The 16,635-nt window shown below is 42.9% G+C and overlaps 1 protein-coding gene across 2 annotated transcripts; it reads left to right on the forward strand.

The window, feature by feature from the left end:
- The first annotated feature begins 9,156 nt into the window (after positions 1-9,156).
- LOC109898175 (retinal rod rhodopsin-sensitive cGMP 3',5'-cyclic phosphodiesterase subunit delta) lies at positions 9,157-15,951 on the forward strand. Of its 2 annotated transcripts, none has more exons than XM_020493022.2 (5): positions 9,157-9,577; positions 13,827-13,915; positions 14,781-14,906; positions 15,020-15,125; positions 15,400-15,951. In XM_020493022.2, exons 1-5 carry the CDS (start codon positions 9,510-9,512, stop codon positions 15,479-15,481), a joined length of 471 nt encoding a protein of 156 aa, XP_020348611.1. In that variant the 5' UTR covers positions 9,157-9,509; the 3' UTR covers positions 15,482-15,951. The 2 variants fall into 2 exon arrangements, with proteins under 2 accessions (XP_020348611.1, XP_031689594.1); XM_031833734.1 differs by having other exon boundaries at positions 9,165-9,331.
- The last annotated feature ends 684 nt before the right edge of the window (positions 15,952-16,635 follow it).

Raw genomic sequence — 16,635 nt, forward strand, 5'->3', positions numbered from 1 at the left:
CAACGCTGCCACCAACTGGACGGGATGAATAAATTCACAAATGGAAAGTAAATTCCATTACAGGAAGGGGGAACAAATGACATGAATTAAATATATATATACAGTATATATACTGTATATAATACAAATGATCACATAAAAATCTTCCCACTTCAGTCATCAGATATTTGTGACTCGTTTCAGGAAACTAGGCGTATGTCGCAAGTCACGACTTCACAGGAGAGCCATTTTAACTTTTTTTAATTTTTTTTATCCAAATGCGTTTTTTGGCAGAAATGTCTTCTGGAACATGTGAACTTTCATGTGCCTTAATAACAAACTTGTATGCCATCTGTAAATACGAATAAAATTGTTAAATTACCAGCCTTGTTGGTTAAGCCACTGAAAAACACAGCAACCTTCCCACTAGCCACGATTGGCTGAGATAATGAGTGGGCTGGACATGACAAGAGAGGAGTTGGAATTGGTATATAAAAGGCTTCTGTCTATTGGAGCTGGTCAGTCTGTTTGGTAATCCTGTGAAATGCGGCTTTAATTTTTTTTTATTGTGTAGTGGACCTGCATAAGTGTTGCTCTCCACTTTCTGGAGGATCAAGTTCTGAAATCGGTGGAAATAGAGTATGATAGTTAAAGAGATGGAGGTAACACCTGTCTCCGGATGACATCTTCAAACTAAGGGCAACCGTGGTATGGTGTCCGTGACAGGGAGACACGTCCATCATGCATGATGATGTATACAGGTAAGATAGTCGAGCATTAGCTAGCTACATTTTCAGATATTACACATTTCAAGTGGTTTCATTTCAAGCTAAAGTGTGATGTTAGCTAGCTTGCTAACGTTAGCTGGATGGCTCCCTAGCTGAAGTTATTCATATCCCAGAGTCGTTTGCTTTTCTAGTCAGAGCCTAATGTTAGCTAGCTAACATTGAACCTGGTTGGTTAGCTCCCAGCATATTCATGCAGGGTAGTAATGTGATTTTATTTGTCACATGCGGCGAATCCAACAGGTGTAGACTTTACAGTGAAATGCTTACTTGCAAGCTGTCACGCCCTGGCCATAGAGAGACTTTTATTCTCTATGTTGATTAGGCCAGGGTGTGACTCGGGTGGGCATTCTAGTTTCTTTATTTCTATGTTTCCTGTTTCTATGTTTTGGTCGAGTATGTTTCTCAATCAGGGAAAGTTGTCTATCGTTGTCTCTGATTGGGAATCATACTTAGGCAGTCTGTTTTTCCACCTTAGTTGTGGGTAGAGGTCTTTGTTAGTGGTCTGTATAGCCCTAGTAAGCTTTAAAGGTTTTAGAGAAACAAAAGTGTTAAGTAAAACATATAAAATAAATAAAAGAAAGAAAAGTAACAAATAAACAGCAGTAAAATAACAATAGCGAGGCTATATACAGGGGGCACCAGTACAGAGTCAATGGGCGGAGGCACCAGTTAGTCGTGGTAATATGTGACCGATTCAGGAAACTAGGCATATGTCGCAAGTCACGACTTCACAGGAGAGCCGTTTAAATGAAATGTTTTTAACACAAAATGCGCTTTTTGACAGAAATGCCTTCTCGAACATGTGACCTTTCATGTGCCTTAATAACAAACGTGTATGCCATCTTTAAATACGAATACAATTGTTAAAGTACGAGCCTAGTTGGTTTAGCCACAGAAAAAGTTAGCCATGATTGGCTGAGATAATGAGTGGGCCGGACATGCCGTGAGATGAGTTTGAATTAGTCGGTGCGGGGTAAAATCTTGTCTATAAAATGAGCTGGTGGTTATGTTTATAATCCTTTCTGCTGCAGTTTTTTGTTGTACCATTATCTCTGAAATGCAAGACAAAGATGACACATTTAGCCATGAAGCTGGATGTAAAATGAGATGGTGTCCACAAGAGGGCAACAGTGTGTGTGCAATATTTCAGACTGATAACTTGAAGAATGAGCAAGCTACATGACATTTATTATGAAGTCACCCAGGTGTCCTTCACGATTTGCCCAAATGTACCCAAGTTTCCAAATGGTTAAATTGATACATAGTCAAGAACATAACTATAGAAAACATACAAAAATGCTATTCTAATAAAAAATACAAGTGTACACACTCCCAGAAGTGTCATACATTATGAATCATTAGCTTCCCTACATAAAATGTACTAACAGGAGACCCGACAAGAATGCTGATCCAATGTCTCCAAACACAGAGGTGAAATATTTAAGAAGGGCCAAGTTAGCAGCCAACACCGATCTAATGTCATAAGTGAGGTAGAAATAGGAAGCTGATTCTAGATTTAGTTTTGGATTGGAGATGCTTAACCTCTAGTGACACCCCATCCCGTGAACGGGGCCGTTGTCATCATCTGACACTAATTAGCATAACGCAACGGACATAAATCTTCAGAGAAATATTCCTATTCATGAAAATCACAAGTGAAATGTATTGGAACACAGCTTGGCCTTTTGTTAATCACCCTGTCATCTCAGATTTTCTAAATATGCTTTACAGCTAAAGCTAGACAAGCATTTGTGTAAGTTTATCGATAGCCTAACATAGCATTATGCCTTGCTAGCAGCAGGCAACCTTGTCACAAATCAGAAAAGCAATCAAATTCAATGTTTACCTTTGATGAACTTCGGATGTTTTCACTCACGAGACTCCCAGGTAGAGAGCCAAAGTTTATTTTTTCCCAAAAATATATTTTGTAGGTAGGGAAATAGCTCTGTTTGTTCTTCACGTTTGGCTGAGAAATCTGAAATGAGTCTGGAAGGAGAATTTACCGTCTAGCTAGAACCTAGGTATTTGTAGTTACCCACGTATTCTAAGTCAGAGCCGTCCAGAGTAGTGATGCTGGATGGGCGGGCAGGTGCGGGCAATGATCGGTTGAATAGCATGCATTTAGTTTTATTTGCGTTTACGAGCAGTTGGAGGCCACGGAAGGAGAGTTGTATAGCATTGAAATTCGTCTGGAGGTTAGTTAACACCGTGTCCAAAGAAGGGCCAGAAGTATACAGAATGGTGTCATCTGCGTAGAGTTGGATTAGAGAATCACCATCAGCAAGAGCAACATCATTGATGTATCCAGAGAAGAGAGTCGGCCCGAGAATTGAACCCCGTGGCACCCCCATAGAGACTGCCAGAGGTCCGGACAACAGGCCCTCCGATTTGACACACTGAACTCTATCAGAGAAGTAGTTTGTGTGAACAGGTGAGGCAATCATTTGAGAAACCAAGGCTTTTGAGTCTGCCAATAAGAATGTGGTGATTGACAGAGTCGAAAGCCTTGGCCAGGTCGATGAATACAGCTGCAGAGCAATGTCTGTTATCGATGGCGGTTGTGATATCGTTAAGGACCTTGAGCGTGGCTGAGGTGCACCCATGACCAGCTTGGAAACCAGATTGCATAGCAGAGAAGTACGATGTGATTCAAAATGGTCAGTAATCTGTTTGTTAACTTGGCTTCCGAAGACCTTAGAGATGCAGGGTAGGATAGATATAGGTCTGCAGAAGTTGGGTCTAGAGTGTCTCCCGCTTGGAAGAGGGGGATAACCGCGGCAGCTTTCCAATCTTTGGGAATCTCAGATGATACAAAAGAGGTTGAACAGGCTAGTAATAGGGGTTGCAACAATTCGGCAGATAATTTAAGAAAGAGAGGGTCCAGATTGTCTAGCCGGCTGATTGTAGGGGTCCAGATTTTGCAACTCTTTCAGAACATCAGCTATCTAGATTTGGGTGGAGAAGAGAAATGATGGGGGCTTGGGCGGGTTGCTGTGGAGGGTGCCGGGCAGTTGACTGGGTAGGGGTAGCCAGGTGGAAAGCATGGCCAGCCATAGAGAAATGATTGTTGAAATTCTCAATTATAGTGGATGTATCGGTTGTATCAGTTGTAACAGTGTTTCCTAGCCTCAGAGCAGTGGGTAGCTGGGATGAGGTGCTCTTATTCTCCATGGACTTTACAGTGTCCCAGAACTTTTTTGAGTTTGTACTGGAGGATGCAAATTTCTGTTTAAAAATGCTAGCCTTAGCTTTCCTAACTGCCTGTGTATATTGGTTCCTAACTTCCCTGAAAAGTTGCATATCACGGGGGCTAATCGATGCTAATGCAGAACGCCACAGGATGTTTTTGTGCTGGTGAAGGGGCAGACTGGTCTGGAGTGAACCAAGGGCTATATCTGTTCCTGGTTCTACATTTTTGAATGGGGCATACCTATTTAAGATGGTGAGGAAGACACTTTTAAATAAAACCAGGCATCCTCTACTGTCGGGATGAGGTCAATGTCGTTCTAGGATACCCCGACCAGGTCGTTTAGAAAGGCCTGCTCGCAGAAGTGTTTTAGGGAGCGTTTGACAGTGATGAGGGGTGGTCGTTTGCTCGCAGACCAATTAGGGATGCAGGAAATGAGGGCAGTTCTCGCTGAGATCTTGGTTGAAAACAGCAGAGGTGTATTTAAAGGGTGAGTTAGTTAGGATCATATCTATGAGGGTGCCCGTGTTTACGGATTTGGGTTTATATCTGGTGGGTTCATTGATAAATTGTGTGGGATTGAGGGCATCAAGCTTAGATTGTAGGATGACTGGGGGTGTTAAGCATGTCCCAGTTTAGGTCACCTAGCAGCATGAGCTCAGAAGATAGATGGGGGGCAATCAAATCACATATGGTGTCGAGGGCACAGCTGGGGGCAGAGGGTGGTCTATAGGAAGTGGCAATGGTGAGAGACTTGTTTCTGGAAAGGTACATTTTTAGAAGTAGAAGCTCAAATTGTTTAGGTACAGACTGGATAGTAAGACAGAACTCTGCAGGTTATCTTTGCAGTAAATTGCAACACCGCCCCCTTTGGCAGTCCATCTTGTCGGAAAATGTTATAGTTAGGAATGGAAATTTCAAGGTTTTGGTGGTCTCCTAAGCCAGGATTCAGACACGGCTAGGACATCCGGATGGTGATCGTCACCTCCACGTTGAAATTCACCCTTATAAACGTATGGACACCAGACCTCACGTCGTTGGGAACTGAATTTGACTTCCGTCAACAGGTTTTTGTACTGGGGGAGAGAAGGGCGTATTTCATAGTTCTCAACCAATGTCTGTTCACTTGGGCGTGGCCACTGAGTCGGCCTACATTTTACTATGAAACAATTATCTTATTTTGGAGGCAAAAATGACATCTAATCTTTTCACAAATATGGCATCTTTATTAAATAGTACATGCAAAACACCAGTCTTAACGTCAACAGTGAAAAGGCGACTCCAGGATGGTGGCATTCTAGGCAGAGTTGCAAAGAAAAAGCCATATCTCAGACTGGCCAATAGAAGAAAAGTTTAAGATGGGAAACAGAACACAGACACTGGACAGAGGAACTCTGCCTAGAAGGCCAGCATCCCGGAGTCGCCTCTTCACTGTTGATGTTGAGACTGGTGTTTTGCGGGTACTATTAAATTAAGCTGCCAGTTGAGGACTTGTGAAGCGTCTGTTTCTCAAACTAGACACTCTAATGTACTTGTCCTCTTGCTCAGTTGTGAACCGGAGTCTCCCACTCTTTCTATTCTGGTTAGGGACAATTTGCACTGTTCTGTGAAGGGAGTAGTACACAGCATTGTACGAGATCTTCAGTTTCTTGGCATTTCTCAGAACAAGAATAGACTGACACGTTTCAGAAGAATGTACTTTGTTTCTGCCCATTTTGAGCCTGTAATCGAACCCACAAATGACGATGTTTCAGATAGTCAGCTAGTCTAAAGAAGGACAAAAGGGTTTTCCAATGATCAATTAGCCTTTTAAAATTATAAACTTGGATTAGCTAACACAGCGTTTCATTGGAACACAGGAGGGATGGTTGCTGATAATGGGCCTCTGTAGATATTCCATAAAAAATATGCCGTTTCCAGCTATAATAGTAATTTACAATATTAACCATGTCTACACTGTATTTCTGACCAATTTGATGTTATTTTAATGGACAAAAAAATGTGCTTTTCTTTGAAAAACAAGGACATTTCTAAGTGACCCCAAACTTTTGAATGGTAGTGTATTCAAACGAATTTATAGATCGTTAAGCATGATGGTCAAATGTATTTACATCCACTGGTATTTCCATCAATTAGCATTATTTTGCAATGGGATGTTTTTTCTCCCGTTCATTTTGGCGTCAACAGTTTTATTTATAATCTTTTCAAACGGCAACTGCCGGCTAACGGAAACCCTGGTGTGCATGTGTGCCCGCGTGCATGTGTGTGTGTGCCTGCCTGACTTCCTTCCTGCATGTGTGTCACCTCTCCCACTGCTCTGAGTCCAGTTCGTTGCCAGTCTCCCCCCCCCTCACTGACACGGCCTGCAACGAAAACATGCGGTCTCTCCTTCACTGCAGCCGAGGTGAGTTAGACATTTAAACGTGTTAACCCTCGCAAGGCTGCAGGCCCAGACGGCATCCCCAGCCGCGCCCTCAGAGCATGCGCAGACCAGCTGGCCGGTGTGTTTACGGACATATTCAATCAATCCCTATACCAGTCTGCTGTTCCCACATGCTTCAAGAGGGCCACCATTGTTCCTGTTCCCAAGAAAGCTAAGGTAACTGAGCTAAACGACTACCGCCCCGGAGCACTCACATCCGTCATCATGAAGTGCTTTGAGAGACTAGTCAAGGACCATATCACCTCCACCCTACCTGACACCCTAGACCCACTCCAATTTGCTTACCGCCCAAATAGGTCCACAGACGATGCAATCTCAACCACACTGCACACTGCCCTAACCCATCTGGACAAGAGGAATACCTATGTGAGAATGCTGTTCATCGACTACAGCTCGGCATTCAACACCATAGTACCCTCCAAGCTCGTCATCAAGCTCGAGACCCTGGGTCTCGACCCCGCCCTGTGCAACTGGGTACTGGACTTCCTGACGGGCCGCCCCCAGGTGGTGAGGGTAGGCAACAACATCTCCTCCCCTCGGATCCTCAACACTGGGGCCCCACAAGGGTGCGTTCTGAGCCCTCTCCTGTACTCCCTGTTTACCCACGACTGCGTGGCCACGCACGTCTCCAACTCAATCATCAAGTTTGCGGACGACACAACAGTGGTAGGCTTGATTACCAACAACGACGAGACGGCCTACAGGGAGGAGGTGAGGGCCCTCGGAGTGTGGTGTCAGGAAAATAACCTCACACTCAACGTCAACAAAACTAAGGAGATGATTGTGGACTTCAGGAAACAGCAGAGGAAACACCCCCCTATCCACATCGATGGAACAGTAGTGGAGAGGGTAGCAAGTTTTAAGTTCCTTGGCATACACATCACAGACAAACTGAATTGGTCCACTCACACAGACAGCATCGTGAAGAAGGCGCAGCAGCGCCTCTTCAACCTCAGGAGGCTGAAGAAATTCGGCTTGTCACCAAAAGCACTCACAAACTTCTACAGATGCACAATCGAGAGCATCCTGGCGGGCTGTATCACCGCCTGGTATGGCAACTGCACCGCCCTCAACCGTAAGGCTCTCCAGAGGGTAGTGAGGTCTGCACAACGCATCACCGGGGGCAAACTACCTGCCCTCCAGGACACCTACACCACCCGATGCTACAGGAAGGCCATAAAGATCATCAAGGACATCAACCACCGCCTGTTCACCCCGCTGTCATCCAGAAGGCGAGGTCAGTACAGGTGCATCAAAGCTGGGACCGAGAGACTGAAAAACAGCTTCTATCTCATGGCCATCAGACTGTTAAACAGCCACCACTAACATTGAGTGGCTGCTGCCAACACACTGTCAATGACACTGACTCAACTTCAGCCACTTTAATAATGGGAATTGATGGGAAATGATGTAAATATATCACTAGCCACTTTAAACAATGCTACCTTATATAATGTTACTTACCCTACATTATTCATCTCATATGCATACGTATATACTGTACTCTATATCATCGACTGCATCCTTATGTAATACATGTATCACTAGCCACTTTAACTATGCCACTTTGTTTACATACTCATCTCATATGTTATACTGTACTCGATTTCATCTACTGTATCTTGCCTATGCTGCTCTGTACCATCACTCATTCATATATCCTTATGTACATATTCCTTATCCCCTTACACTGTGTATAAGACAGTAGTTTTTGGGAATTGTTAGTTAGATTATTTGTTCGTTATTACTGCATTGTCGGAACTAGAAGCACAAGCATTTCGCTACACTCGCATTAACATCTGCTAACCATGTGTATGTGACAAATACAATTTGATTTGATTTGATTTGAAACTGTCCCCCTGGGAGGGCTGGTGTGAGGGAAGGCTAATCAGATGATCCAAATACCCGAAGCACAACAATAAGATTCAATATAAACTCAACATGTAATATATAGACTCTGAATACTGTATTTCTTGAACATGTTAATAGGTCTAGACAATAGAGACCTATCCACTTAGCTAGATATGGCTGGGTGGTGTTAATAGCCTCTCTTTCACTACACCCATCAATTTAGAGAAGTGTGTCTGAGTAAGCCTCAACTACGAATGCTAAAATATTTGCATCTGAATGTGTCTTTCAGCATCAGTAGAACATGCCTGACTCTCCTCCACCAGTCATACAAGGAAAATGGTCTAATGCAGTGGTCAGCAAACCATTGATCGCGATTGACTTGTCGATCTCCAAGGGACCTTCTCTGGCTCATACTCCAGTCCAGTTGGTGGCTGTAAGGCACCTTAAAGTTGGTTGCCAGACGCCATATAAAATCCACAGAAGAAGAAGGTTACCAAAGATGTTTATATATCTAATCCAAGATAGACCACAGCCTCATAGTGGGCAGAACATACAAGGGGTTGGGCAGAGCCAAGCACGAGCTAGCGAAATGCTATTGGCACGTTGTAGAATGTATTTGCATAACTACATTCGCCCCTTCCACTCCTAAACAACGCATTTTTTTACTTTGGCAAAGGGTAAAGTCTACAAAACAGTCCACTCTGTTCTTAACATATTCTAGAAATGGGAACAGAAAACATGATTGAGATAAATGTTTAATCTAATCGAAAATTAGCAGAATGTCGGCCAAAATCCGTCTTCCTCTATCTTCTCCCACTGCCTTGCGACTGGTCTTCCTTTCATAATCATATTTTGGTGGTGAGTGGAATTGCCTACCGGATGCTTCAGATTTATACGTACGGTGAAAGATCCGTCTCATTGTTCTATCTGTGAGGTTACTGGTGGAGGAGAGTTGAGGCGTGTCCCCGCAGCCAACTCCCTCCCTAGAAGCCTCATTTCATTTGTTGTTTTGTGTGGTGCTCTGCTACCGCGTAAAGTGTTCGGACGAATTTGCTGTCAATCTCCGACCAAACTCCACGTATGGTAGGTTGATTAAGGGATCAGTAGGAGTTACCAGTGAGATTAAACTGGGATCTACGGCAAATTAATGCGATATCGCCAGAGTCCTCGGACTTCATGCCATTTTTTAGGTGCATTTACGTTAGTTAGGTAGCTAGCTAGCCTATCAGTTAACGCTAACAAGCCACTCAAGAAACTGAAGATGTCCGACTCCGACATAATGTCTTCAACTGAAGACAGAGCCAAGGAGATTTTGAAGGGTTTTAAACTGTATCCTTTTCAATTAATGGTTTGCCTGTTTGCTCACCTATCTAAGTTAGCTGCCGTAGCTAGCTAGTCAGGTGGTGTTTCTTGCTGCTTGTCACACGTTAAACTAGTTAGTGAACCTAGCTAACTAATATTGTCAGTCTGACAATTTTGACGTTAGCGGGGTTGCTAGTGTCTTTCTGGGCCATCCTGCTTCTAACGTTAGCTGGTTTGCTGGCAAGTTACCTAGCTAGATAACCGGCCTAGCTAGCTAGACACTGCAGCTGTAACGTTATGTGGTACATAACTTTGGATAAATTGACTAACTTCGCTAGTTAGTCAAATTGGACAAGGAGGTAGTGGAACATGTACACAGGTTAGGTGTTAGCTAAATGGGTGCTGTAGCTAGTTAGCTGGCTGGTTCTGACTTGAATTTAACTTGGGTAGCCGTTTGCTGATGCTCCCTGTATCTGTCCATGCATACAGAACAGTATTGCTAATTGTCTTACTTTGCCTATTACTTGTACAGGAGAATGATTTAATATATTTAAACAGCCTGTACAGTGGCTAAAATCAAAAAAATATTATTGAAAATAAGTGTCTGACTGGAAGGGTGATCTATATTGAACCTGTTGGACATAACTGGAGCTGTTGGCAGGGCAGAGTGGGAAATCTGACAGTTTACCTCCTGCAATTACCATCTTAGCTCAACATGCATTTTTAATCATACCATATAGTTAAACCATAGTGGAGCTTGTTTGAAGTACCTTCTATGGGTAATTTATTTTCATCTCCTAGCTCGGGTGGAAGCCCTCTGGTTTACATAACACAAGCCACTGGTCCCAAAATAGGCACAGTAATGCGGACTAGAATAATCACACCTGCGTTGCCTCCACCGGCTTAACATGGACTGAAGGCCCATTATTGAAATCTGCTCTGTACTTTACACATTTTTTGGTAGTACTAAGGGTATATTCAGTTGAATAGGTAAGAATCCTGACTGTTGTGACAGGCTGTGGATCTGTGTGACCTTCCTTGGGCAGGCTTCATTTTCTAGGCTGGTAATTCTTAAATCCTTGATTTGCAAGGATGGGGATTTGCTGCCTTATAGTCCTCCTCCTAACAGGTCTGGTGACAGAGGTTAGTGTTACCTCTGCTTGGAGCCCTGGCTGCATACACATACTCATTTCAGGACCTTTGTGAAGAAGTTAGGCCTATGCAGTTACGGGTGGCGGTTAGCCTAGTGGTTAGATCGGTGGGCCAGTGATTGAAAGGTTGCTAGTTTGAATCCCCGAGCTGTCAAGGTAAAAATATGTTCTGCCCCTGTACAAGGCAGTTAACCCACTGTTCCTAGGCCATCATTGTAAATAAGAATTTGTTCTCAACTGACTTGCCTGGTTAAATAAAAAAAACACATGTTGTGGGTTGTAGAGTGCATTCAAGCTGTTTTAAGTTGATCCTCCTGAGACCAAGCAATCAATTGTATTCTGAGGAATTGTCAGTCTTTGAACTAAAAACAAAAACTATAGTTTGGTAACCAGCATCAGGTTAATTGTGACTATAACGTCACGAAGGAAATCTGTGGATGCTGCCATTTCTAAGGTTTTTCAGAAAATGAATCTAGAAGTTGTGTATTTATTTGAACTGTGTTGATGAGTGGTGCGCTGATCAAAGTTGTCAATCACTGTGTGCCATATAGTGACTATTTGGTTGAGTTTCCTTGAACTCTTCCCTGGCATGACCAGCTTTTTGACCTGTATGTCTTATGCAATAAAGATCATTATAGAAAGTTCAAGAAGTTGCTTCACAGCGGGGAGTATTCAAAGAAAGCACAGGTCCTGCTACAACTCAGCTTCAGCACCAATTTGCTTGTTTGGATACTGATAAGGGTATCATAGTTGCTTTCAGTTAGTACAGGTTCTAAGGCTAGCATAATAGTCACGTTCCTTATAAGTATAACCTGAAAGTGTGCTCAATGAGATTCAAAACTTTGATTCCTGGGAACCGCCTTGCTTCCATAGTACACTAATGTATTTTATAGGATAACATCAGTAGTCCCTTCATTGCCCTACAATAGGTCATTGTATGGAGAATAAAAACTGCACATGAACACAAGTAGCTAGGTTAATTAGACATGCATCTGACAAAGTCCATACATGACTCCGTTGCATTCCGTTTCTTGGTATGATGCTACATCGGGCTTCCAGGCCTGTACAGGAACACGGTGCTTCAACATGGCCTCTGTTATATACCTAAGACAGGCAGAGGCTGGCCTCTGAGGAGAATGCAGTGTGTGCTGCAGCCACCTTCTGCTTCCCCTGAGTGGACATGACTTGCATGTAATCTGTCCCTGGAACAAACTGATCCACAGAACTATGAACACAAGGACTAGCTAACCAAACAGTGGTAGTCTGAGTTGACGCTGGGCTCTGCTATTTGCTACTTTAGAAGTTTTTCACTGAGTTGAATAAACCATGTTAAACCATTTTAGCTACACTGCTTACTTGGTGAGATCTAGCCTATTCATTTTCATTTCTCGTGTCTATTGCATGTGTATTGGTCATGCATTCACGTGTGTTTTGCATCAAGGAGCTACTCTTTAAAAATGGATGGGGCTTTAGGGAGGCTAGCATGCCCATAAGGGCTAATTAAGAAGCCTGTGAGTGTTGTGGGACCAGGGCCTTGCACCCCCCCCCCCCCCCCCCCCCCCTGCAGGTCTCCCCTGCTTAGCACCAGGGATGTCTGTATGTGTGATCCAGGAGACATGTCACCTTTTCCACCACCGGGGCCTAATTGTAGTTGGCCAGCAGAATAAATTTAAACTTGACTACCCTATCCAGGCCTATTATGAATTGTCTAGGCCCTAGTCTGACCTTGGAATGTACTGGAAACATTTGGCTTCATTGTTTTTTTGCAGCCAGTTAATGCGCTTAACAAGGAGGCCACTTTTATAATTCACATTGAAAAAGTAGCAGCAGCAGCTTGTATTACAGTTCATTCATAAACGGTAAGCTGGGTAGACACTGCTTTGTCTCACAAACAGTCATTGTCCAGCAGGGCTGACAACTGTTCAATTAATTTGTCTAGGTAACGGCCAACAGCCACTTCACACAAAGCAGCCTCGTCATTTAGTTTGAAAGAGGGTGCCTTTCCAGGCCTATGTTTTCTAAGGAAGTTTCTATTAAGATGAGGAAGCTGCATACTGTGGACTCTGATGATCATTCTAGAAGGATGTGGAAGCTGCTTGGAGGGAGGCAACTGAGCTGTTGGTGGGCCCACTGGGCTGCAGTCAGATTTGAAAGGCTTAAGTGGTTCAAAGCGCCACAAGTTTCATCTCACTAAGACGGCCCTGCTCTACAGTAGCTTGCTAGCCAAGCTCAGTGCTGAGGTTGTTTGCGTCATGTTTGCGCAAACAACCCCCCCCCCACCTGCTGTTTTAACATTTGACCATCATTCAGTCAAGGCCCCTATTCGTTTGAAAGAGTTTATCCCATGTGGGGAATGACTTGACTGACACTTGTGCTTGACACCCTTTTGTGCCGTGTGTGTTGGGCGGGAGGATGAAAAGCAGCACATATGGTTTTGAGACAGCGGGGGGGGGGGTTCAGGTGCTTCTGACATAGTACCCTCTAGTTGACACACAACTGCTATGTCTTCCATTTGGCTTTTTATTCCCAGAGCTGAGTTAGAAATTCTTTGTTCTGTCTGTTAGCACTTGCACCAGCTGGAGTACTGTTACCCACTTGCCTTGGCTTGTACCACATGGCCTATTAGAATAGGTTATCTAGTAGTAGCTAAATAATGGGTGGCTTTAAGCCACTAAAATAGGCCACTCCAATAAAAGAACATGGCGTGAGAGCTGGTGTAAATGACTAGGGCCACACACGGCAGCTGCTCTTGAAGATTTTTGGAAGAATGCAAATGGGTATACCTGGCTTCCAATTTTGGCTTTAACACATGCCAGTTCCCCTGTACCCCAAAAAATATTCAGTAAACTTAAATTACTAAAACCAGTATGTAGAAAATATAATCTTTGAGAACTAAAAATCACCCTATTGCTTTTCAGTTGGCTGCCACTATCATAGCTTGATGGGTCAGGGTTTCCTGTTACCTTGTGTGCCACCTTGAGAAATACTGCCGTTACTTCATTGATGCACTGAGGGAAATTTGCCACTTGCTATAGACAAAGACAACATATATAGAAGTAACTTGGACAAGGTTACTGCTGTCAAGCCTATGACTGTGTAGTATTCTTTGACTCCTGGTCTCCCAGAAACTGGATGAACCTGCGTGATGCTGAGACTGGGAAGGTGCTGTGGCAGGGAACAGAGGACCTGTCTCTTCCTGGGGTTGAACATGAAGGTACTCCTCCTGAGGTTACTGTCTGCTTTCCTCCTGGTGTAGAAAATGTATTATTATTATTATTAGGCCATATCTTCCTACCACTACCAAGATGACCTCTGTATTTGATTTATTTTATTAAACATAAATAAATACTGGGATTGATACATACAATAATAGGCTTTACAGACATCAAATTGGAAATGTGAACAGATTGTAGACAAAATAAATCTTAACTTAATTTTAAAGAAGCAAGGCATTCACAGCAACTGACCACTTCATTAATGACTGTCCATGGCGTCAGTCCTGCTTTGTTGACCACGCCATTCTAACCATCTCAGCAGTCTGCCAGTTTGTCCTCAAGAACTTGAACCCTAACCAATGTCAAAATTAGGCTTGTGTGATACCCCGGTATACGGTATATTTAGAAATACCAACAAAATTATTTTTCAATACCGTAGGGGGGGGGAAAGCAGTTCGTGCTACTCCGCTTATAACTAACTATAAGTTCAGTATAACATAAGATGTCAAATGTGTTATATCCAGCTCAGGGTTCCAGCTATGCATTTTGTTTGCTGAGTGGCTTGATGTCAAGATCAAGCGTCTTGGTTACAGAATACATTCACCCCCCCCCCCCCCCCCGTATGACTGTATGAATCTGGATAGTGCCCAACCCTAGTCAAAATTATTATTAATTTACCTTTCCACATAGTTATATCAATGTTGTGTATATAAGAGTCTATAGAGAATGCCAGTAGTGAGAAAGTATTTTAGAATCTCTTATGTGAGAATGTACCCTAGGTCTTAGTAAACATCAGGCTGTTGTGTTGAGTGCATCTATTCTCTCCTAATTAGTAGTTTGACTGTCCCATTCATTTCCTTGCAGCTCGAGTCCCCAAGAAAATCCTCAAGTGCAAAGCTGTGTCCAGAGAGCTAAATTTCTCTTCGTCAGAAAAACTGGAAAAGTTCCATCTTGAACAGAAGGTTTTCTTCAAAGGCCAATGCTTAGAAGGTACTAGTCTATTTCAATCTTGTTATTATAAATATACTCAATAAGAATGCAATGTCTGTGCATAGTGAATGCACTCATTACATGTATTTTGTGTGTCTCTCCTCTACCTGCAGAATGGTTCTTTGAGTTTGGCTTTGTGATTCCCAACTCCACAAACACATGGCAGTCTTTGATAGAGGCAGCGCCAGAGTCTCAGATGATGCCTGCAAATGTTTTAACGTAAGGATAAGCAACAAATAATAAATGTTGGGCTTTTTGGTCATTCTCCTACAGTTGGGTTGTGCAATTGTTTGTCAGTAGAATACAATATGCATGCACTAGGCTACAGCTTGAGTAAGTAATTAGGCTACACTGAAATATTCCTTAACCTCACTTTTGTATGCTAAACTTGCAGGAAACTGTCATTTCCTTTATGGGACTGCTTTGCCTTATACTTTGCAGCTCATGGTCAGTGTTTGCTGATTTGTAACATTTATTTTTCTCACCCTTGCAGTGGGAATGTTGTTATAGAGACCAAGTTCTTTGATGACGACCTTCACGTCAGCACCTCCCGGGTACGACTTTTCTACGTCTGAAGAGGAACACTATTTATTTTTTCAACCCTTGAAGTGGGGAGGACCAGGCATACACTGCTGATTGTTGTTTTTCCAGTGGTCACAGGAGGCCATGTTTGAAGGAGTGCATTTGCAATCTACAGTGACAGCAGCACAAAGAAACCAAAATCCAACCAAGGTCACACTGGCTTCTTGTCAGACAAGACTTTTTGTATGTAAATATCTATATATATATATATATGGGCAATGACAATGCCCATGACAGACAACCATGTAAATGATTTTATTTGTACATTTTTTTTCCCTTGTCATTCCAGAAATGTAAGCCTAAGATGTACACTGCTCGTCACCATGCATTTGTAATTTTTGCTCTGTTGATGTGGTTGCTGATGTTCTCATTGTTTGGATTTTTTTTTTAGATGTAACTATGTAATATAGACTGTTTACTACATGAATTATGGATTAAAAGATGTCAGAAAGACAAAGCCATAGCTTTTTTTTGTTGTAGTTGACTTAACTATCACCGAATGCATGAACTTCGTCATAAGATATTTTGTCTCCTGGGAGTACATACTTGCCAAGTGAGGCACAAGGTACCTGTGTGAAAACAGAATTAATTTGTTCATATTTTAACTACAGCCACTCAACACTGATACACCTGTGGGCTGTTGAAGGTAGTCTCAGCAACACTGCAGATCAATATCTGTAAGAGGACATGGGCCTAACCACAAAGCATTTTTCCCCTTCCCCGCAAGGGCTTAATTGCAGACCAATACTGCCCAGAGAGATTAACATTAAATTCTCTGGTGGCCATTCCTGCAGTCGGCATGCCAATTGCACAGTCCCTCAACTTCAAACATCTGTGACATTGTGTTGCGTGACAACTTCACATTTTAGTGGCCTTTGTCCCCAGCACAAGGTGCACCTGTGTCATGATCATGCTGTTTCTTGATATGCCACACCTGTCAGGTAGATGGATTATCTTGCGAAAATAAAAACGCTCACTAACAGGGATGTAAAACAAATTTGTGCACACAAAAGAAATACACTTAGTACATATGGAACATTTCTGGAATATTTCAGCTCATGAAACGTGACCACCAATTTGCGTTTATAATTTTGTTCAGTAATATCGAATTAAATTTGCATGCGCCGAACACAACTGGTAGTAGACC

The sequence above is a fragment of the Oncorhynchus kisutch genome, linkage group LG10, assembly GCF_002021735.2.
Source record: "Oncorhynchus kisutch isolate 150728-3 linkage group LG10, Okis_V2, whole genome shotgun sequence".
Classification (NCBI taxonomy): Eukaryota; Metazoa; Chordata; class Actinopteri; order Salmoniformes; family Salmonidae; genus Oncorhynchus; species Oncorhynchus kisutch.